At 37.9% G+C, this 24322-nt stretch overlaps 1 protein-coding gene across 1 annotated transcript; it reads left to right on the top strand.

Moving 5' to 3' along the window:
• Window positions 1-1049: 1049 nt before the first annotated feature.
• METAP1D (methionyl aminopeptidase type 1D, mitochondrial) lies at window positions 1050-22520 on the top strand (the record flags this gene model as incomplete). Its single annotated transcript, XM_044669089.1, has 10 exons — window positions 1050-1101; window positions 1969-2138; window positions 4390-4539; window positions 6624-6772; window positions 7440-7482; window positions 11185-11348; window positions 18835-18932; window positions 20815-20862; window positions 21775-21853; window positions 21984-22520. Coding segments are annotated over 10 exons (1032 nt in total), but the record flags the coding sequence as incomplete, so codon positions are not given.
• Window positions 22521-24322: the final 1802 nt, after the last annotated feature.

Genomic DNA, 24322 nt, shown 5'->3' with positions numbered 1-24322 from the left:
AATATTTTGCCTAAGATCACAAAGTTAATGAAATAAATGGGTTTATTATATTTTTTTTTCATTTTTTCAATTATCAAGCATTTATTTTTTCCCTCCTACCCCGCAGCATTAAAAAAGACAAAAAATTTATAACTAATAAACACAGACAAGCAAAATAAATTCCCATATTAGTCATGTATAAGAATGTGCGTCTTATTCTACATAATAGTCTATCACATTGCTTTCAAAATGTAGATGGTATTCTTCATCAGTCCTCTGGAATCACTGATCATTGCGTTACCCAGCTTTCAGAATTGTTTTTATAATGTTAGTGTTATAGCACAAATGGTTCTTCTGAGTCTGCTTACTTCATTCTGCATTTGTTTAAATCTTTTCTGGTTTCTCTGAACCTGTCTTCTTTGTAGCAGCACAATAGTATTCCATTATATTCATATAAAATAACTTGTTCTACTCTTTTCTATTTAATGGGCACCTTTTTTAGTTTCTAGTTCTTTGCCACTATGAAGAGAGATGCTATAAATATTTTTATTCATATTGGACCTTTTCTTTTTTCTTTGATCCCTTTGTTGTATTGACCTAGGAGTATCACTAGGACAGTACTATGTTCTTTCCATTCTGTTATTCTGTCCTTCATTGGTTTGGTCAATTTTAGTATATGGAAAGTACATTAGAATTTTAAAAAATAAATTTTCTGATGCTTTCAAGTGTTTTAAGTCTTTTAAAAATGAATAACTTATGGGGGGTCAGGGGGTGAAGGGGAAAGTAAGAGCATGAATCATGTAACCATGTTAACTTTTCTAAAAATAAATATTATTAAATGTTAAAAAATAAAAATAAAAATGAATAACTGCTATGTACATAACTTTTTTAAATTTTAAAATAAAATAAAAATTTTAAAGTTTACAAATAATTTTATATACTTTATCAAGTTTTTTAAATGCAGAATGACCTAGTGAGGTTGGTGCTAAGAATATTCTCTTTTTACAGATGAGGAAACTGAGGCCCAGTGAGGTTAAGTTAAATGACTTACCTCTGGTTCATAACTAATATTGAAGGGAGGATTTGAACACAGGTCTACCATCACCGTGTTGCTTTCTACAGGTGCTGTTTTGTTTGGTCTTATCAGCTCTTTTAAGATATTCATTAATGATAAAAAGCCAGTCAGCAAAAACTTGGCCTGATTGGACAGATGAAAGTACTTGAGAGAATTGTGGAAAAGATGGAGTAACTAGCTAGCCGAGTTGGCACGGATGTTACCTTTTTGAATCCAGTTAAAGACTTGCTTTCTGTGGCCATTTTATGAGTACTCCATGCTCTATCCCTGTCCCAGTCATGGCTCCAAACTGATTGGTGAGTCTGGCCTCTCAGATCTCTCAGCAGGCCTATCCTGGGAGTCAATTCTGGGCCCCTTAATGCCATCTTTGCTTTTGGAGCATTGCCCTTTTGTGGAAGGCCCTAAATTTTGGCCATGCCTCTTCTTTCTCTTACTCAGACACTTGTTTCATTATAATGCCTCACTGTACACTACTTAACACGTAGTAATCTGATCAAGGGCAAGGGTTGCCGCTGGCTGGCATTTGGTTTGTGTAACTTGGAAGGAAATCAGTCTGATTGAGTGGGAAGTGATCCAACAGGGACCTGTGTCATGGGTCTTCTTGGTTCAGTCTCCTCACAGATCTCACGTAGAGCTATATGGTTGCAAGTGTTTGTATTTCATTATAGAAGGATTTTTTAAAATTGCCAAACATTAAAAAAAGTAAACTACTAGCTAATAAATATGCTTCAGTAGTATAGAAAGTGAGGAATCCTGTGGGCCAGAACTCATTGTGCTATTCACTTTCCTTTTCCATCTGGGGAATTTTCTTTTGGAGTCAATCAAATATGGAATAGTTTTCTAATGTAATGCAACATTTTTTTTGCGTGTTTCTTTTCTTTATTTTTAAAGTACATATCTTTTTTTTCTCAAAGGTCATGTGACTGGCTGTCCTAGAGTTTTCTGTTCACCTGTCAGTCCTGTCTACTTACACAAGCAGACAAACAATCAGCAAAGAAGATATTTCTTTTCCCAAAGACAAAAACGTACATCTCATAGGATAGTTTTGCCTGCTGCAGTCTCTTCAGCTCATCCAGTTCCTCAGGTACCGTAAAACCTGTTCTCTCCTTTTTGTAGCTCTAGGAAGGTTGGCCACACAAACGATCCAGTACATTGATTTGTTGTCTTGATTTCAAGGGCATGTACATTATGTGTCTGTTACATGCTTTGTGATTCGACAAAGAAACACTAATATTAGAAGTTCCAACAGGCTCTTCCAGGCAGGGTATTGAATTTGCTCATTAAATTTCTAAGCCAATAACTCCTCCAGAGCATTCAGATTTGCATTTTGAACATAAACAAAGCACATGCCTTGTTTATTTGTTTGTTAGAGCAGAGATTTGAGTTCTGGGTAGGGGCACCTCCTAGAAGTGGGTTAAAACTGACTCACACTATATTTTTCCTAAGCCCTGTTTTCATATTTCCATCATTGCTGATACTTTAAAATAATTTCTTCAGAATAAGTAAAACAGGATGTCAGGCCTCCAAGTGGCCTTGAGTTTTTCAGGGATTGCAATAGTTACAAAAGGCAATCGGTTCATTTTTAAAATTCAGTGTAAAGGAGGCATAGGAATCATGTGGGAAGAATCAGAATAGCTAAAAGAGGGAGACATTCATCACAAAGGCAGCTATTTTCTTTTTTTCCTTCTTTTAGCATTTTCCCCCTTACAATGAACTCATGCCAAGAATATTATATTTCCTGAAAGTTAAAAATACCATCTTGCCGATAAAGTTTGCTAAGCAACAAAAATATTCCTTTCCCAGGTCAAAGTATTTTCATCTCATAGAGAATAGGGATTTAGCACATGCTGGAGTAAAAATTTAATTTGATTAGAAAAGAAAAATCTGTTGTTCAGTCATGTCTGACTCTATGTTTTCTTGGCAAAGATACTGGCATGGTTTGCCATTTCCTTCTACGTGGTGTCCTCATTTTACAGATGAGGAATTGGGTCAGATAAGGGTTAAATGACTTGCCCAGGGTCACATAGCTAGTCAGTGTCTGAGGCTGGATTAGAACTTAGGTCTTCCTGGCTCCAAGCCTGGTGCTCTATCCACAGTACTGCCTAGCTGCCCCCCTCCAAAAAAAATTCTGAAGAAATGGCAATATATTATTTTAGCACTTCTCCAATAATAACCATTGCCTGTGTCCTTGCTTGCAGCTCTGACTTCAGCAGATCACCCAAAAGAACTGGATCAAGGTCATAAATTCATTTTAGGGAGGGTTGGAAAGTCTTACAGAAATTTTATGTTGTAATCTCAGACAGATCAACATTTATTATCCATGATAAAGTAGTGGCATATCAGGGCTGTGAGTTGGTGGTTGAAGCAAAATTCTCTAGGAGGTACTTCCTATAAAGATGAAATAGAGAATTGATGTTAAGAACTTTTGAGGCCCCTAAGCATTGCATCATGTTTTTCATGGAGAAGGAGACATTAACCCCAATGCCATCCAGTATTTCCCCTGATATTTCAACTGAATAGTGTTGTCTTCCTCAGCTTCCTGTCCTAAACTGCTGTGTAGTATTACTGTGTACTGTTAAATCATTCTTACGCAGCAATTTCTATAAATAGTTTTTAAAGTGCTGAGGAATCCTTTGGGACTGAACAAATCTCTATCTGTATAATACTGTTCTTTATTTTCTGAAGATTACCCAAGAACTTATAAGTAATGTAGAATTTTCTAAAAGAAAGATTGTGGACTTTTTTCATGATAAATAATATAAACACTACAGGTAATTTTGTTTTAAAGGATCTCTTCGCATCTAGTCCTGTTGCCATTCCCTCTCCCCACTCTTTACATGGAAATTGTAGCAAAGTATATGAAAAATGTGACTTCTTCAGTGAACTTGGCTGTCATCTTTTTACATATACCCATTCAGATAGAATACCATCAGCTAGAGATTTTACATTTATTTCAATTTGGTGAAAGTATCTTCATGAATTATTGGCTGTTTTGAAGTTTTGTGGTATGTTTCACCAGTGGTATCATTTCCCATGAAAGTAGGAGAAAGAAAATGAAACTATCTTGACCAAAAGTCTGCTACAGTTTAACTTGGATCTCAGCACCACAAGGTTAACAGAATATCTAAAATCAATACTATCGGGCAATGTTAAGTTCATAAGGGCAGGAAAAGAAGTCCTGAGGCAGCCCTGAGGGTTTGTTCTGCTGGCTTAGGGAAGGTCGATGCTCCAACAGGAAGGGCAGAGTGCCATGAAGCAGGAGGCTGTATCTGAGAAAATGATCCCATTGTCATGCTCAGTGTTCTGATCTTCATTTTCAATCCTTTTTCTTCAAGCACATAAAGAAGCCAGACTATGTGACGACAGGCATCCTACCAGACTGGGGAGACAGCATAGAAGTTAAGAAGGAAGATCAGATTCAAGGGCTTCGTCAGGCTTGTCAATTGGCCCGTCATGTCCTCCTTCTAGCTGGAAAGAGTTTAAAGGTAGTAGCTTCATGAGAATTTAGATGGGCTTTCTGTTTATGGAGGCTTTCCTTTTTTAAAAAATTATCTTAATTCGTATTTAACATACACCCAATTTATTAGCTTTGGTTGGGGGAGGAAGGTTACATTAATTCTGGGTGCTTGTTCGGAAGATAATTTTTAAGCCATACTGAATGGCCATAAGTACCTAAAGGTTATTTAACCAAATGGGTCCAAAGCATAGACTATTTTGATTTTGACACTCTCCCCATATTGCCTTCAGTTTAGACTTGTTGCTTATTTGTTCTTCCTATAATTTTTGCAAGTGCTATGTCTTATCTTTTGTCTTTTTCCTTGATGTTTGCTTTTCTCTGGAAGACAAATAATAATAGCTTATTTTACATAGTGCATTACAGTTAACAAAACATTCTGTGTACATTATACAATTTAATCTTTGCAAGAACTTAATAAAGTAGTTCTTGTTCTTGTTGTTTAGTCATGTCTGATTCTTCCATGAAAGCTTTTGGGGTTTTCTTGGCAGAGATACTGCAGTGATCTGCCATTTCCTTCTTCAGCTCATTTTACAGATGAGGAAATTGAGGCAAACAGGATTAAGTGACTTGCCCAGAGTCACTAGTAAGTATCTGAGGCTGAGTTTGAACTCAGGTCTTTCTGACTCCAAGCCTAGCACTCCGCATCACTTAACTGCCTCTAGACAGTACCAGTATTATTGCCCCCATTTTCCAGATGAGGAAACCAAGGCACAGAGACATGAAATTACTAGCCCAGCCATAGAGTGAATGTCAGAATGGGTCTTTAACCTGGATCTTCTACTCTGCTGCACTGCCTCTCCACTCTCCTGTTAACATATAAAGCTCTGGCCACCATCACAGATTTTGCACTCTTTATTTAGCCTTTGCAATAACTCCTATCATCCTCCAGTGGTCTTGGCAATAAACAGGATTCTCCAGTGGTTACCTGGAATATTCTGTAGTTCTCCAGAAGCTGGTGCAGATTTTAGGGAGAGACTTGTCCACAAATGAAATATTGGTCAGCATCTCCTTCCATGTAGCAAAGACACCTTAGTGTGAGTAACCGGGTGAAAGTGACAGGTCCCTAGCTCATGAAGGAAGCAATCAGAGGAGGAGTAACCGATAATTTGCAACAAAGAACATGAATTTTTCTATCCCATCTTTCCTTGTGTGTTTTAAGTTGGGTCAGGATTTTCCTTCCTGCCCCTTCAAAGGAATTCTCATAACTAACAAAATAATAAGTTTGAAAGGTTCTGGAGCAATTAAGTGCCCTCCATAGGGGATAAGGGGAACTAAATTGTTCAAGAAATGGGGAAATAAAAATATATCTAAAACGGAACCCCTCATTCAGTAAGGTATTTATTGAACTCTCACAGGGGGCTTGATACTATATAATTCTACCAAATGCTTATTGCTCAAAATATGGATAAATAAGGATACTAGATGCTTCCCCACAGTTACAGAAAACTGATAGGCAAGAATAAATTTATGTCCTAGAAACCAGATATGGATTTTTTTTAAATCACCCAATAAAGCAAACAGCATTTTCAATGATATCAAAGACTGTTGTTAGAAGATAGAAGTCCACAATCTTCACACAATTTCTATCAAACTCAATTTAATATTTTGCCCAGATTAGGGGATACAAGGTTGACCTAGTTCTCTAACTTTATCATATAAATTAAGCCCTTGATTTCTAACATTCTGTCAACCCTAGAATGCTGACCAGTGGTGAAAATGGGAGAGAGAAATGGCCTAAGAGCACATTTCCAGGACTAGTAAGATGCAGTAATGTGTATTATTTAATTGCATATAGAGAATTTCTATGATCCTTCCAATTTAAAAAAAAATTCTATTCTTAACAGGTGCTAACAACATCATATATTTGCTTAATCAGCAAGGTACAAGATTTAAGCCACTATTAGAACTCCTGTAAGCTATTAAAATGTTGTACTTAGAGCTTTTGGCAAAACAAACATTATTGCATTTCTTCTGCCACCGTTATATTTACTAAATAAAAGAAATGTCTTTAACTTACTCTGCATACCTTGAAATAAAAATTTAATGTTTTAGGTTGACATGACAACTGAAGAGATAGATTCTCTTGTTCATCAGGAAATAATCCGTCACAACGCCTATCCTTCACCTCTAGGCTATGGAGGTTTTCCAAAATCTGTTTGTACCTCTGTAAACAACGTGCTGTGTCATGGTATTCCTGACAGGTATTCATTTCTTAATAACACATTGTTCCCCTGCTCACTAAAACCTGAAACCAAGATCTACAGCCCATGTTGAAAGACACTGGTTTAATTGAAACCCACCTGCAAGCTTCCGTAGTTCCATGTGGTAAAGCACTGATTATGAAGTCGTATTGCTTTTAATTTGACAGAACATTTCTAAACCACAGCTTAAGGTCTCTTGAAGAAGTATGTAGTTTTAAGAAAGGGGGAGGAGGGGATCGTAGGTTTGCACATTAAACATTTCTTTCATCATTTTAGGTTTTAATGATGGTAATAATAATAAGATCTGAATGTATTCAAATATTGGCCATCATTTCTTGTTTTGGCTGCATGAAAAGAAACATTTGGCTGCATGAAAAGAAACATCAGGCCCCCAATAAGTAGGGTCTTTTGATGGGGGGGGAGTTTGCACAATGACAATAAGTTTGAATTAGATGTTTCTTATAAAAATCCATGTGATTATATTTGTTCTTTTAAGTAGCAAGAGCTAAAGATTAGATATAGTTATTCCATTTATTCCCTCCTCCACTCCAAATTATCTTTGTGTCTCATTGGTTTTTGTGATGGTAGTCATTAGGTGTTTATTTTTATGCTTCTTTTATTGAGGCCTGTCTATCACCATTATTTTTTTTTTCTGTTTATGTTTCAGTCGACCTCTTCAGGATGGAGATATTATCAACATTGATGTCACGGTGAGTAAATCATATAAAAAATAGTCTTTGATCAACTTCAGAATTGCTGGTAGCAACAGGAAGAAGAGTAGATTGAAAATGTGGAATGCACAGATGGACGTGGTGTTTACTTCTAAACCCAGGAGCAAGCAGCTGGTTTCCTTTTTTGTTTTTAACTCTGTGTTTATTCCAACGAGACCCAGGCCTGACTTGAATTTAGGGCTGGAATCAGATGCACTGAGATCAATGTTGGCCTAAGTGAAATGTCAACCCAATCCTGCTATGTGTCATGTTTTTGAGAAGGTGTAATTGTTATTGATCCACTGTGTAGTTAATGCAGAGCGCCGCAGTACTGGGCAGCTGCTGAAGATAGATATGTATGAGATGAGCTAACATGAAGAAAGCCAGCATTTTTCCTTCACTCTGCCAAGATTGATCTTCCTCTTCCTGCTGATTTTGAGTGGGGCCTGTCATTATCTTACTCTGTCATTAGAGGCTACATTGGCCTGTGTATGTCAGTCTATTTGGACAGCAACTCTTTTGCTAGCAGTGTTCCCTACATTTATTAAAATCTCCGAAGGTAGTGTTGTGTTCCATTTCTGGTATAAAGAGTCTTGGACTCTCTATCTAAGCTCACAAGCAGAGAGCAGTTATCCCCAAGAACTTAAGTTTTCACCAAATGGTTAATAGTAGTACTTTTAAATAACAAGGCTAAGTCATCTAACATAGAAACTCCAATTATAGAAATAACAAAGCTTTTATAATTAGCCTTTCACTATTCTCAGAGCTGAATTTATTTATCTCTACTGTAGTAATTGGTTTTGCTGAAAAGGTGATTTATTTTTAAGGGATCTTCAGATTTTTTTGTCTTAAATATATAACATACATCAATGTCCTAATAAATTATAAATATCAATTGGTAGTTCTTTGAGGAAGCCAGCACAATGCATTTTGATTTTATGGGGGAATACTATAAATATAGTTATATTCTGTCTGAACACATAAAACCATTTGAAAGGGGGAAAAATAGTTACTTCAGACATACAACTGGTACCTTCCTCTTTGACTGAATTAAATCAATTGCTTTGAAAATAGCCAGTTGTTTGAATTAAGCCTGCCTTCCTTCTCCCCTCTGGAATATTGCTTTATGTATAGGCATAGCCAGTGGGTCTTTCGTAGTAATTATCTTGATTGTGAGATTGATATTATTTTTCATTATATTTCTCATTCTGAGTTTGAACCTCTAGCAAAGTCTTTGTATCCTGTTTGGAATATTTGAAGATTTGCTCCATACTCCTACTTATTTGAAATCCAATTCTATTTCTTCCCAATTCAGAACTGTGTTTTAAAAAAAGTATTTCATGAATTATACTTGAATTAAACCTTCTTTTTCCTAACAGGCTCTTTCTTTAGCCATCACCTGATTTGCAATTATTAATTTGCTTAATCACCCCAACTAAATCTTTAATATTTTGAATAAAGCCATCCTTGGTTTCTCTTCTTTGGACAGAGAATGATTACTCTTTTTTTGGATGTTTCCTCAAAATTTTTAGCATTTCTGGCATCTAGATGTCCTCAGGTTCATGAAACACATTTGCCCAAGTTAGTACTTTCAAGTGTCCAAGAATCCAAAGGAGTCTAATATTTGCTATTTGGACATCCTCTGACTGTATATTTTTCATAGAAAACAAATTTATGATTTGCTTCTTATGTCTAAGAAAAAAATATAGATTTTCCTCATTTCTTTTAATTGAACTTTTAAATTAAAAAACCAAATTCAGAGCAAAAAAAACTGGTATTTTGTGTATGGAAGCCATGATTAGAGTATAGCCATGGTAGAGTCTAATTATTGTTATTACATCTGTACATTGTTTTAAAAAAAGATCCTCTTCATAACTACCAGAGAGAATATATTTCACAGTAAATGAAAATTACCTCATTTAAAAAAATGTATTGCTACATACATTATCACATGATGTAATGGACATTAATAGTAGCTTTACAAATTTTCACATATTCTCAGAAATAATTTCATTTATCTTATCTCATCTTTAAATCATCAAAAAAATGAATTAAAGGCTTGCCTTTTTGTAGGTTGCTACTTTTCTAAAAATTTCCATAATAGTAATAATTCATTTTTCCATAGCTCTTTTGATTTACTGAGTGTGAGGAAGTTTAATGTCTTGCCCAGAGTCACTCAGCTAGTAAATATCTCAGCTTGGACTTAGAATCTTCTGATTCTAAGTTCTTTGTTTATTCTACTGTACCAGAGTATCCCATTTGTTAAATTACATGATGGATATGGAAATACTTTGAAAAGTATGAAGTAATAATATATAAATGCAATATGGAGTAGAGCATTAAATTAGGAGTCAGGGACATGAGTTCTCTTCCAGTTCTGCCACTAACTTGCTCTGTGACATAATCTGAACTTTGCTTTCCTGACCTGTGAAATACGATCAAAATCCTTTACCACATCACTAGGCACTTGAAGATACTCTGACAAGTAATGTAAGAAACTATATAAACCTGAAGTCTTGTTATCAATGCAGACTTCACACAACCAGAAAAGTTAAGCAAGTGGAGCTAGCATATTCTTCATTTGACATTTGCAAGAAGAAGATGCATGACACATAGCTGAGATCAAGAATTTATTACAAAGGGTAGCCTCCAAGTATGAGAAATGATGAAGAGAGCCACCCTTCTCTCCTCTCCATGCCTGTGGTCATATATGGTGATCCTTGATGTTCAAAGTCATGGTGACTTTGTGTTCACAGTATCTTACTGTACCTTCTTAGTTACAAAAAGACAATTAAATTATGTTCCATATCATTTTAGTTTTAAGTATATTTTACTATGTTAAATTTTTAGCTTTATTGTTTAGTAGCATTCTTCTACTTTTCATATGTTCCAATACTTGGTCACAGGTAATTGGATATGTAACCTTAGACCCCAGTTTCCACACCTGTAAAAAGGAGTTAGTTGAATTTGATAATCACTAAAGTTTTGTGCAGTCTGAAGGTTCTGTGATTCTTTAACTGTGTTTCCAGATTACTCAGTTAACCAGAAAACAGCGATCCCTAAATTTTCTAGATAAACTAGTTCCACTGAAATATAACTCAAACATTCCCAGTTCTACTGGGAACAAAATACTAGTCATCAATGTCTTGTTGATTATTAGGGCACTGACATATTCCTCTCATTTCTTCTGGTTGTAAATGTGGAATTGGTAAATACATAAGAGCGTTTGGGAAACTCTAATTGATGTTGAAAAAATTATCTCTAGAATATTTCTCTGCCAATCCTGGGCCAAATTCTTTTGCTTATTAGTGGTGAACAACTTTACAGTATGGTGTTTGATGAAGAGGTTATTCTTACCAGACTTTTGTACTTAAAGACAAATCTATGAGCTAAAATGTCAAAATGGTATTACTAATCAGTGCCAAAATAGTGGCACATTATTAGTCCCCTGTTTATTTTGTTTTGCAGTTTTGCTACATTTAGCTGCATTTCAAAAATCTTTGAATGAGGTCCAGTATTTTCATCCAATATTTTACAGATAAATTTGGTATAACACTGTTTGATGGTGTGGGAGAAGGCAAAAAGGGAAGTTGAGGACACACCTATCTAGGAAAATAGACACATACGACATTCAGAATTTATACACTTTATTGAGAAAGTGATTTTGACAACTAGAAAATATCTTGACATTTCTACCTGTAGGTCTATTACAATGGCTACCACGGCGATACTTCTGAAACATTTTTGGTGGGCAATGTGGATAAATATGGTAAAAAGTTAGTGGAGGTTGCCAGGAGATGTAGAGATGAAGCAATTGCAGCTTGCAGAGCAGGGGCTCCCTTCTCTGTAATTGGAAACACAATCAGGTAAGCTTTATACTGACAAGTAAAGGGAGGGTTGGCAAGTAGGACAAAGGTTATTGGTGGTTTGGTATAAAACTGATGACATGTTTTATGATTCAGAACCATCATTTCAGTCTGATATCAGTATGTGAACTGCCAGGCTGTAATGTTGTTCCCTGGGTAAGAAAAGGTTTTTAAAAAGTGACTTACACTGAGGTCAGCAAAGACACCTATGGAAACAAAACCATAGGCTCCCTTGGATTTTCCTGAGCAGGTTTATTCTGGTCTTACAGTTTTCCTTTTATACTAAATCATTTTAACTAAGAAAACAATGGGTGTCTCAACACTCCAAAGATAGTGAGGAAGCAAAAGGGAAGGCTAACTTTCATGAAAACTCTAACTCAAGGGTGTCTCTGTTTTGTGAAGACAACTAGGTGTTCATCTCAGAGTTTCTTATTTTTCAAAACTGAGGTCAACCAAATAACTGCAAAGGAAGACCCCTTGCCCTTTTTTCAGACAGACTCATTTTTATTATGAGTCATTGTTTACACGTAACACTCCAGAGAAGGATGATCCACCAGGCTTGTTTTTGTGTTTATGTGTGTTTGTCTTTTCCAAATTCAAGCTGCTTCTATTACCCATTTTTAGATCTTTTTTTTTTTCATAAATGTTGTGAAAAAGGCACATGGAGTTGGTTTTCATTAAAAAGCACCACATTTCACTGAAAGTGGCCACATATGGTAGTCTTGTAAAAGTGCTTTTCTCATTAATATAAACTATTGAGTATATTCTGTTTGCCTAAAACATGAAAGGCTTAGTCACCTTGGAAAGATGCTGTCTTTTTTTTTCTCTTTGTGAGCCTTCACATACTTAAGAAAAAAGCGGTAAAATATCAGTTATATATATTTATAGATTTTAAAATATTGTAACAGAGTCTGCATCAAACTTTAGAAAAATCTCTTTGGGTTATATCTGAGAAGCTTTTATTGAAGACTTTGAACAAAATTGTGTTTTTGACAGTTTTAAATTATAGGCTAACTAGCCTGGGAAAAAAAAGGATAGTGTCTTTCTGTTCTTGCCTAGGAAATGTTGAATCAGACCCCTACTGGGAAAAGAAATTTAATGCATATCTCACTATCTTACTGTCCATGAATATAATAGAAATGAATTCAAAATGCAGTTTTATTTTTGCAAATGGGATGAGTCGATAGATGCACCTCATATTTGTGAACACCTAGGGTTCAACAAATTTACTGGTGGTACTCTTGCATTTTAACCAAATTTATTCTTCAGTAGAAGGGGGCATAGAACACTAGATTCTTATTCAGGCATTCTATCGAGCTCTGCATTCATGGCTGTGTCTAAAGGGCATGTCAGCCTTTGATTCTCTCTGAGAGGTAATTATCCTTTTCCTGTCACGGAACAACAAATGATAGCTAACTACAGAGGCACATTTGCAGTAGTCACATTCATCAACTGCAGGAAAAAAAATTCAATTTAATTGTGCAACACAGCTGCACATAGGCTTTTTGAGCATTTCTGTTGTTCTCCCTGTCTTGCTATTCCTCCCTCCAGATCTATTTTTTAAACTTTTTTTTCTGGTTATTTTTTCCCCCTTTTTGTCTCTTCTTCCATTTTTACTCTCTGTACTTTCTTGTTAAAGTAATTTTCCTTTGTGGCTCTCATTCTTTTTTCCCCATTGAAGGCTATGAATGTAGAAAATTATCACAATTACTCATATAATTGAGCCTCTTTGTAGCAAGTGCAACTCCGGTAGCCTTTCTCCATCATGAAAATGGTTTCATTATAGGGTTTTTCATATTCTCTGACACCATCTACACAGAGGAACAGGCGTGCAGATGAGATGTACTAGGAACAGGGTAGATCAGTAAGGTCACAGTAGGAATAATTAGCTCTGCTATGGAAAGAGCATCTAGGCCTTTTACTGCTACATAAATGTACTGTCCGTGGCTTTTAGTCACAAAAAAACTTACTAACAAATGGAGCTCCCGCCTACTACTTTGAAAAAAAGATTTGTATCAACACTACAATTTTCCATCATTAAGACTAATAACACAGAGCCTAGTATACATCAAGGGGAATAAAAAGAAAAATCTCACATTCAAGTGGCGGCTGGGTGCTGACCTTTGTTCCCTTTTTTTGTGTACGACTTAACTCTTTACAAAAAAGAGCCACACGCCACACCAACATGCAGGTGAACTCCAGCTAGCACTAGCAAAGCATGGCATTCAATTGGAAAATCTGATAAATCTCCATGCAGGATAATGCATTTCATTACATATTCACTACATTAATTCTAGCTATATAAAAAAAGGAAGAGTAGAATTGAAAGTGACATTGGATTTTTAGCTATCTGGATGCAAAGGTCAGTTTTCTCAGACTCAGAATTTGCATGCCCAGGCTTCTTTGAAAACCACATCAAGCCTTGCAGCTACATTCACAAAACTATATGAAAAATCATAGAGGATGAACTTTTTACTTTTACCCTAGTATACTTTTATTACTTAAATGCATTATGTGTGCTATTTGGAGAAGAAACTGAAAAATTATTCTCATAAATGCTTGCCCTGATTTGTTGAAGCATAATGTTTTTGGAGAGCTATTATTTTGCCTTTTCATCTGCAAGCAAAATCTCAAGACTAACAGTGTACCAAGAAATAGACATCATCTCTAGCCAAAAAAAGAACATGGAACTATTATAATCCGAAGGTTTACAAACCTTTCAACTGGGGCTCATTGTTTGCTAAAAGGCATTCATCATCTTTAGCATACCCTTCCCCCTCCACAACTGATCTAGACCACACATACCATGAGTTACCTGGAGAAGACCATGAATTTGAGGATCTTTTATTAATAACAAATACTATATGCTATACATGAAGGCTTTGGAATACTATGGTAAGTGTAGGATGATAATTTTCTAGCATTAATGGATACCGCAAAAAAAAAATGTTGACAAATGTACCTTTGTTAGGGGCACTGGTGATCTTTAGCTACTAACTCATTGCACTCAATATTCACTCACTTGCTTGAAAATGTTATTAAGTTAGCATTTGCAGGTAGATTTGTACCTATAAGAATGTTGTAGAGATACAGGTTTGTGCCTTCCAAATATTTTACAGTTTAGTAAAAATAATTCATACTCATAGGTATAAATTCCATGATCAAAGGCTCAATAAATGGTTTTTAAATGTTTAACTCATAAGTATATGTTTTGATATTAATTTAGAACAATATAAAGCAGATTTTTAAAAATAATCTGTTTCTATGAGATTATGCACATTTAAACAATAACTGGCTCAGGCAAAATAAGTCATTTTAATGTCATCTGTGATAGATTTTCCTTGACAGCTACTGTAAATTACAATTACACTGCTTCTCTCTGCACTTGAAAGTAAGCATTGCAATAAATTATCTTTTATTTCAATCCATCATGTCTGCTTTTCAGAAACAGAAAACCTCAAATAAAAGTTCAACAGTATTGTAAGAAAAATACAGTAATTTATGTTCCAGTTTGAAACAAAAAAACGTACCATTCTTTCAAAAAACAATTGTCGGTTTTCAAAAATATTACTAATTATACTTAAACATTACTTATGATTTAAGGGGTCCCCTAGACTTGTACATTCCTTCAGTCAAAAAACAAATGCTTAATATAAAAATATCTTAAATCTTTCAGGTGGATTCTGTAACTTACCAAAGCAGGTACTGTCAACTGCTTCAAAAATATATTGAAATGAAAAACCTTGATCAGTATGGGGGTTAGTATCATCTGTTAGCTTGTAACAAAAATTCGCTAAGTCTGTACCCACTTGGATTCTTTTATTTTTTCTATAAAGACTCTCACCATACATTTATTATTCCTTCATCCATATGGAGAATACGTTCACAACCTTAAAAGTGTAAATGAAAGCTATTACATAAGCCTAACCTTACTTCCTTTCAACCCCATCTGCCAAGGAAACACCATTTCAGTTGAGTCTGAGTTTCTTTTCAAAGAGAATTAAGCTAAAGAAAATGATCTTGAGATGAAATTCTTTAACTGAGACATTTGAAGCTGGAAACTAGCATTAAAATATGACATAACAACATTTGTTTAATTTAAAATAAATGTAAAGAACAAAATGTTTAAAGTTCTATTATATATGCTCTTTCTCTGCCTCCCCTACCTTCAAAGGTCTATATGAAGAGCATCAAATTTTGAATGAACTTAGAATATTTCCAGGAAGAAATTACATTTCCAAGTACATAGACAATACCTTCCCCTTCCCATTTTCTTTTAAATCAGGGGAAATAACTATAGAAAATCTTGTGCTGACAGCTCAAGTTCAGCAAAGACAGACTTCCATTGGTAGTATAATAAATGTAAGACTTCACTGAGTAGGGCAAGAGAAGCATCCATGCTTTGAAATAATAGGTCCTGGCACTGCCACTTCTGGTACCACAAAGGAACTGCACCTAATTCTCCCATCTCAGTGTTAGTACTGCCATCTTCATTCCGAGTAATCTAGACAGGTGGCATATGCTCACACACTGATCCTTTCTTTCCATGCCAAACAGGGTTACATGACTAATTTTGGTGCTACATGAAGGAGATTCTCCACTGACAATGCACATGAGGTTTCCAAATTACAAAATAGCCATGTAATCTATTAGTAAATATCCCCAGAGAGTTGGAGATAGTCAGTTTAAACACCCATCAAGTGTTTTCTCCCCTTTGTTCCCAGAAATTGAATATAAATACTAATTATCAATCCCAGATGAAAATTCACCAAAGCAAGGACATAGAAGTATATGCAGTGCCCCCAATAATCAGTCACTGGGGATGCTGAACTGTAAATGTTATTCAACAAAGGAAGCAACCATACTTTTTTCTGTTCTTTCTCTTTCCATTTGTCTTTGTATTTCTTTGACCTTAGGCATTCCTAATGCATACATTCTGTGATATTGCTAGAACTAGAATTCCAATAGAATCAAGAGAATGAATTATAATAGGAAGATAAATTCAAAATGGTTTTAGGCAATTAGGTGCCCCCCCCCATCTTTTATGAACTGCAGAGGATAACTCAAAGTCTGTTAAATGGTAGGCATGCTTCTTCTCTTTTCTTATTTAGAAATGAGTGTACTGATTTATCTTAGGTTTTCCTTTTTTTTTTTCTCTCTCTCTTTGCAATACATTCAAGATTTAGAAATGATGCATGCCAAGCATTCAAGTCCCTGACACCCTAGTGGTGATGGTGGTGGTGGTGGTGTTTTTTGGGAGGAGGGTAATTAAAGAAGAAATACTATAATTCAATAGACATTTATTAAGCCTCCCCAATGTGCCAGGCTTTTTGCTAGGTCATGGGAGCAAAGACCAAAATCAAAACAAAACAGGAAAAAATTTTTTTCTCTGTCCTTAGGGAGCTTACATTCTACTGGAAGAAAACAATAAATAACTAAATAGAAAATATATGCCCCCAAGCCCCACCAACAGAATATATAATGTCAGGGTTTGGGAGGGAGGGAACATCCCTTCTGATATGACCTACTAGAAGGTACATACTTGGGGGTGGGCTTTAGACAGAACCACTTATTTTTCTGTAGGGTTTTAATTTAAGGTTTTAGAGCACTTTGCTCACGACTACCCTGTGAGGTGGATAATATTGCCATCTTCGTTTTGCAGATGAGGAAACTGTGAATTAAGTGATTGTCTCATGGTCACATAGCTAATAAATATCTGAGACCAGATACAGACCCAGGTTTCTTGACTCTAAACTCAGCACATTATCCACTAAAACCTATTGATTCCCAGTAGGCCATGATGTAGCAGAGAAAGTCCTGGTCTTAGAATCTGAAGAGCTGGACAAGAGGCCTTGGTCATCATCTTCAGGGCTATGTTGCCCCCACCAACAGAATACTACTTCCCAGTTTCTTCAGCTGCCAAATGAAGAATGCTTTGTCGAGTGCAGTTACCCTCACTGAGATGAATTAGGAGTGGGCTGACACAAATAAATGATTCCAGTAGGCTGCATTTATTTTAAAATATCTGGTTCCTGTACGATTTTTACACTCTCTCTTCTTCCACCTATGTTTATATTTAGCAATGACTTAATAGTTTTGCAAATCCAACACTGGAAAAATTTGTTAATTGTGCTAAGGCTTATTTGACCAAAGTGTAAAATCTAAGACATACAGTAAAGCTTATGAAGTTTGCATAACTCTTTAGTCCCATATTGTAAGTTCTGTATTATATTCTTGTTTTTGTAATATGTTAGATTTAAATCATACCTGAGTCAGAGAGAAGTCCCAGAGAGTTGAGTAGCCAGTAAAATAGCCATAGTAACTTCAGAATAGATGATTAAGAAGCTTCAAGTCTAACTGAATATCTTAAAGAAGTCAGGTCATATAAACTGAAAATGTTTCAGATAGTGATTCTGCCAAAAATGTTGAAAATTCAAACTTAAAGGAATTGTTTGCATGTTAAGCCAACACCAAGGCCTGTTTGAAACTTTGATTTGGGTCTTTGTCCCATGGCACTAGCAAGGACTGTAATTGTAGTGCCTCTAAATCCTCTGGACCATGATTCATGCAGGGTAAATGTTCTAAATGTGCCACAAAGCCCTTCATCAGCATGAAAATATAAGTAGTTAATGGAAGGTGTATAAGTACTTATCTTTCTAGTACTTACAGGAATAAGTGTGTCCATTTGATTTCAAAAACATGGCTTTTCACCCTTCTCAATGAAGTTTTTTTTCTTTGAAAGCAGACTAAAAAAAAGGCAATCTAAAGTATGTAGTACACGTGTTTTAACTACTCATCTTCAATGAAGAGTATTGTTTAGCTTATGTATTCTGGTGATCGGCATTTTCTATTAATTTTGTAAATGATACAAGACCAATGTGGAGTTCCCAAATGATCACATGGTTTGGGTATGTTTACAAGAACCCTTGACAAAAATGATTTGACTAGATATGAGCCACTTCTTTAAAAAATATAGAATTTTTTGGAAGAGAGTAGTGAGAGGTGAAGCACCAAAACATTTTCCAATTTTCTGTTTGTTTTCTTCAACCAAGGAGTGACTTGTGTAGTCTTTTCTTGGATCCCAGATAAAAGGAATGTAGATTTTTGTATTCTGAATTAAATCTGTATAATCAGTATATGTACTCAATATCTGGATATATAGTTTTTTTAAAAGCCTCATTTAGATCTATGTTGAATTAAATGAGGGAGAGTGCAAAAATATAGCACCTATGGATTTCACATATACGGTGTGTGTTTCTCTGTTTCAAAGGCTGGGGTGGGGGAATGTTAAAAACAATAGAAAGTTAAAGTTATCTAAGCATACTAAAGGAACATTAATATTCCCATCTGACTAATGAATAGGATTACTTTTTTTAAAACTTAAGAAGAGTGTTTCTAAGTGGCCTTGCTTGACAAGAGTCTGCATTGAAATGATTGCTGCTACATCTGTAAAAATAATACATCTCATGTTTGGTTACTTTTAAAGCCGAATAACTGGTGAAAGTGGGTTGCAAGTCTGTCCTCACTTTGTTGGGCATGGAATAGGATCCTTCTTTCATGGACACCCAGAAATTTGGCATCACGGTAAGCAAGTTAACTTAGGGGGAATTTAGCCGAATACAACTGTGGTAAAGGCCATGTTATCCCCAGAGCTGTGCCCCCCACAGATGGTCCATTTTAACATATTTTTGCATGAAAAAAAGACCAACAGATATCACCCAAACCCCAAATTGCACATCCACAAAAACCCCAGTTCCTTTAGCCATCGCTTTATGTTCCTGGACTAGTGCCTTGCAGTTTTCCAATCTTAAAATAAGATTTATTTTTTATTTTTTTGCTCTATGTCTTCTCCCGAAGGATATTTGGCTGGAAGGCAGAGGGGGATATTTATCTCAAAAAAAGTTACCCACGATAAAAACAAAACTCCACTGCATCAATATCCCAGCATGCTCATATGACTGTTTTCTGTTTTTCTTTTTCTGCCCCCTTTTCAAACTGCTGACTGTTGTGGTTAAACTTCATTACATCCTACACAGCGCTGACAGCTGATGTATTTAGCAGCATGTACCTAGGTTTTTAGTGAGTTCTAGGTTGTAAACCCCCTCCCCACTCCTCCCTCCCTCCCGCGGGTGTCTCTATCACCTCTTGCTTCTCACCGCTGGCAGGTACCGTGTGCCCTTACAGCCTTACAGTGTGGCACGAGTGAGAGGGAGGTGGTGGTAAGAAGTGGAGTTCTGCTCCCGTGGGGGTGGCAGTGACACCGAGAAGGGTTTTGGCTAAGGCAGAAGAGGGGGTGAACATCAAGTATGAATGGGGACTCGATGGGTGTAGTTAGGCAGGAGTTTTCACATGGCCCTATGCTTTGCCTGGACTTAGGGGCAGGAGGGACTAGAGGGAAACCACCCGAGGTAGCCTTGTCCCCACTTTCAAACCGTTAGGAAATTCGAGGTCCCCAAGGGAACCCTACCTTAAGTCCTCCAGTGGGAGTTCTCTGACTTCTTATTGAGGAACACAGTAATGGGGTTCCTGGGTGCTGGATTGTGATTTTTTTTTTTTTTTTAAAGATAGTCTTTCAGACCAATTGAATGGAATTAACCATCTGGAAGAAATTGTGCCGGTGTAACCGAGTAGTTCAGAACCCACACTTGCCAGGCGTTGGCTTTCTTTCCCCTAAAGCGCGCCCTGCAGCAGTGTCCCAGCCCTGTAGCAGGGAGCTGGGGGGCGAAGGGGCTAGAGAGGTTCCCGAGTGTCCCCAAACTCCCACTGCGGCGGCGGCGGCGTCGCCTCCAGCCCAGTGTCCCGTGTGCCAACACCTGGAAATAATTTCTCAAGGTGACAGCTTCGTGGGTCATTCCCTCCCTCCCTTCCCCACCCCAACCCGGCTATTGGAAACCTTGACAGACTCCCCACCCCCACTCCACCCCTTGGCTGGATCAAACTTTGGGCGAGGTGTTCTCTCCCCTCCCCTTCCCCACAGATTCACTTTATAGCTTTCTTTGGCTGCATTGGGGAGATTGGGGCGAAGGCAGAATGAGGCGGCAGGGCAGGCGGGGCTTTCCGGCCTTCAAAGTGGGGGTGAACTTGGGGCTGGAATTCATGAAGGCGTCGTTTACCTAGGCCAAACTGTTCTCTTTCCCATATAGGCTTCTGGTGAGGGTGTGGGGGTGTGGTTGTGTGGTTGTCTTGGGCCGGGGGTGGGGCGGGCCTTGAGCCTGGTAGATCTGTATCTCCTTGGAAGGTGAGTTACTTTGAAGGCTAATTTCTCAGTCTTCCCACCAGATTCTCCCTCTTCTACATTTAAATTCCCCTCCCCATCCAATAAATAGACATATGTGAATAGACAAATATATATTTTGTTGTTGTTGTTGCAGTGCACACGTGCAATGTAGCTTTTGCAATAAGAGGCCCAAATTCCTAATTATGTTTCTCCTCTCTCCCCTCTCCTCCCCGTGTTTTTCTTTTGTAGCCAACGACAGTGATTTGGTGATGGAAGAGGGGATGGCATTTACTATAGGTTAGTCTCCCCGCACACCCCGAGGCTCAGACCTCGCTCCTCCCGGGTTTTCTACCCCTCATCTAGCAAGCATCTGTCTGTCTGTCTGTCTGCTCGGCTTTGGGCTTTGAGGCCACTAACTCCGGTCCGGGCACAGCCCCTCTGGTGCTTAATGAGACAACTCTCTGCCCTGGCAAATCCTATTAAATCTAATTGCTCCGGCCCCATCTTCCCAATTCAGACATTTTGGAAACGGCAGCCGTCCAACTTAGAATTCCCTTCCCAGTGCACTCCAGTGGGCTTGATGTCTTTGTAACCCTCCTTGTTTTTCCTTACCACTCCAGCTAGCTCCCGTCTGCTGTCTCGTTTTTTCTCTGTGTCCGCCAATGTCCTGAGCCAGTGCCAGTGTGTTTTTTGGTTGCTTAAGAACTGCTAGATCTCCCATACAGATCCCTCTCTCACCCATACACAGCTATGGAAAAGTCCTTTTTCCCCCCTCTAAGTGTGACTTAATGGCAAAGCAATTAGAGGAAAATAAGAAAATTGTTATTTTGCTGATTAATGAACATTTTGAGCATGTTTTTAAAATTCAAATATTTTTAAACTGTTTGATGTGTAGAAGAGGGGCCTGCGTTTTGGTGGTGATTATCCACAGGGTCTTAATTAAGGCTTGATTAAAATGCCCTCTAAAAAAATGAACTGGGTAACTTCATACATGTTTAAATGCCTTAATGTTTTTTCTCCCCACTGTTTAGTTGGTAGTTTAATGTGAAAGCAAAACTTCAATTAAAGAAATCTTGCAAGATGACAACATGAGCCAGTGGGGATGTACTTGGAAGATAAACCTTTTTAGAAATCTTTTGATAATGAGCCCAAACAGTGTTTGACAAGGATCTGATGAGGTCACTGAAGTAAATATTTTTCCTATTACAGAGCCAATCATCGTGGAGGGATCCCCTGAGTTTAAGGTCCTGGAGGATAAATGGACTGTTGTCTCTACAGATAATAAAAGGTGTTTAATTCGATCCTTTTATTTCTTTGTTTTATTTCAAACTCCCCAGCTGACAGGTAGAATGCTGGGGGGAGGTCTCAGTACTGCTAACCTCCAGAGCTAGCTCCTAATTGTTAAATGTGTATTTCAGATCAGCGCAGTTTGAACATACCATCGTAATTACCGCTGGAGGAGCCGAAATCCTGACCAAACTGCTTGAAGAACCTTAAGAGCCGCATCAAGGAGTTCTTGGGGACAGCGATCCTCTTGGGTTTGCTCCTTTGCAAACGGCTTAGAAACCCATTTGGAGAGCTTTCAGAAGTCACAGTTAAGGCAGATCCAGGAGGAAGACCCTCCTGGTACCCAAAGTCTTCTGAAAACTTATGTGATTATTGGGTGAGGGATTAGAGTCGAAAGTTTTGAGGACCACTCCGCAGAGGGCTGAGGAGTGTCAGGTTCCACCGAACTTCCCTTCCTCCACCCCAGCCCCCTCCTGATTCCGGATAAGAAAGAATCACCAGCCGGACACTTTCCTGTCTGAAGTCTCAGATTCCATTGGAAGGAAATTGGAGATTGGGGAGACCTTGGTTAGGAGAGGACTCCTCCAAGGAATAGAATTCTACTTCTCTGAAATCGATCAGCATTTCCTCGAATTGGATCTGCACCAGTAAAAAGATTTTCTGTCTAACCCAGTTGTACCGATAGTGTTTCTCGGATAGTTTGGGGTCAGGTGGAAGTGTTTAAACTTTTTCTTAAAAAAACATAAGTGCATGCAATAAGAAAAATTAACTTCTGGTTGTGGCTTTTCTTTGGAAAGAGGTCTTTTAAAAAAGAAAAATCCCATTTTATTTGGACATAAGAAAGGGACAGAGCCCTACCACTTTTCCCATTGCCAGGGCCATCCAGTATATCAGTTAGCTTTATGCGAACTGGGTTATGGTTCATTGGGGCATTTGTTACTTTTGTCCTGAGCAGAATTTTGAAATGAAAAAATAACTCCTGGTCAGTGGAGGAGTTTATTCCAAAGCATCCCCTTGGCTGTGGGGAGTGAATCTGGCTATTTCAAGAGGACTGCAGAAACGCAGGGTCCTGCCCTTCAGGTTTTATGCCCCCTTCTCCTAGATCCCCTTCAAGAAGGCTCTTCAAGAGATACAGAGTAGCCCTGGGGAGCCTCAGACCCTTGCTTCCTCAGAGCCCAAGTCCACCCTGGCCTTCAAAAGGACTCAGCTTTGAGTTTAAAATTCAAGTATGACTTGGAGTCCCTTGCCACAGCAACTTAGCCAAACAACTTAGCCTATCCTTAGCTGGGTGAGCCAAACACGTGCCACAGGGAAGGGTGCATTTCCTTATTTCACATATATATGCATTTTTGTCCATAAAATCTCCAACTAGAACCCTTCATCCCCTCCACTAAGGTTACCCCTTCCTGTGTCAGTCTCTCCTGAGTGATGAAATGACTTCTGACTGGCAGGGCTTACGGATTTCTAACAGGATGGAGGGGCTAGATGGTATCTGAAAGGTTTGCTTGGAGGTGGGAGATTGTGTGGAAATTAGAGGCATGGTGGCTATTGGGTTTGACTTTTGCTCTGTCTTAAGGGGCTAATCTCGAACTTGAAGGACTCCCTCTGTACAGACCCTGTATTTTTTTAAAGGCCTAATGTCCTACAAAACCAACCTCCAAACCCAAATAAATGTCTGTCCTTGTCTTCTTCTCACTCAGCTATCCAGAGTCCCCTTGGCTGCTTCTGGGACTGCAAAGCTTTGAACTTAGCACACCAGTTGGGAATCAAATCGACTTGGGGGGGGGCAGCATCTTTTTAAAATAAGAGACATGTAGATGATTCTAAAAAAAATTTTTTTTTTTTTGTATAAACTGTGTGTGTGTGTGTGTGTGTGTGTTGTATGGCTGGAACTCTGATAGGAGAGAGAACCCCTTTCCCCTGGAGTGCCACAAGTACTGGGTTTGCAGCCCGGTAAAGTGGAATTAGTGGAGGATCCTGTCTTCTGGCAAATTCAGGCTCCAGCCCACTAAAGTGGGAAGGGGATAAAAGAGAAATGAGCCGGCATGCTGCCCATTGAAAACATCCCGTTTGCAAGGAGATACTTGGATTGTTACCTGGACATATATGATTTCCCGCTGCATTTCAAACCTGATGCAGCCACATTTTGGTTGTCTCTGCAACCTCGGATGCTAGTTAATTCTATGGGCAAGAAGCTGGCCTCTTTAAAGGCTTCCTGTTTCCAGTTTTAGTTGGTTTACTGTGGAGGAAAGAGTTGGGGGGGAAAAAGAGAGGAATTTGGAGTTTAACAAAAGTACAGTAAGGAATTTGGAGAAGGCTGACCCAGGGTTCCGACAACCGGAGCTGAGAGAGGGAAGTAGAGAAGTGTTAGAACGCCCTTGGGGTAGCACAGAACAATGCAGTCTCCTAAGTGCACCAGGGCCATTTCGATGCTCGGGGAGGCTTGCCAAAAGAATGATTTCTCTTTCTT

The sequence above is a fragment of the Gracilinanus agilis genome, chromosome 3, assembly GCF_016433145.1.
Source record: "Gracilinanus agilis isolate LMUSP501 chromosome 3, AgileGrace, whole genome shotgun sequence".
In the NCBI taxonomy this organism is placed as follows: Eukaryota; Metazoa; Chordata; class Mammalia; order Didelphimorphia; family Didelphidae; genus Gracilinanus; species Gracilinanus agilis.
Note: the sequence above shows the minus strand (reverse complement) of the source record. Positions and strands in the feature narration are given on the sequence as shown.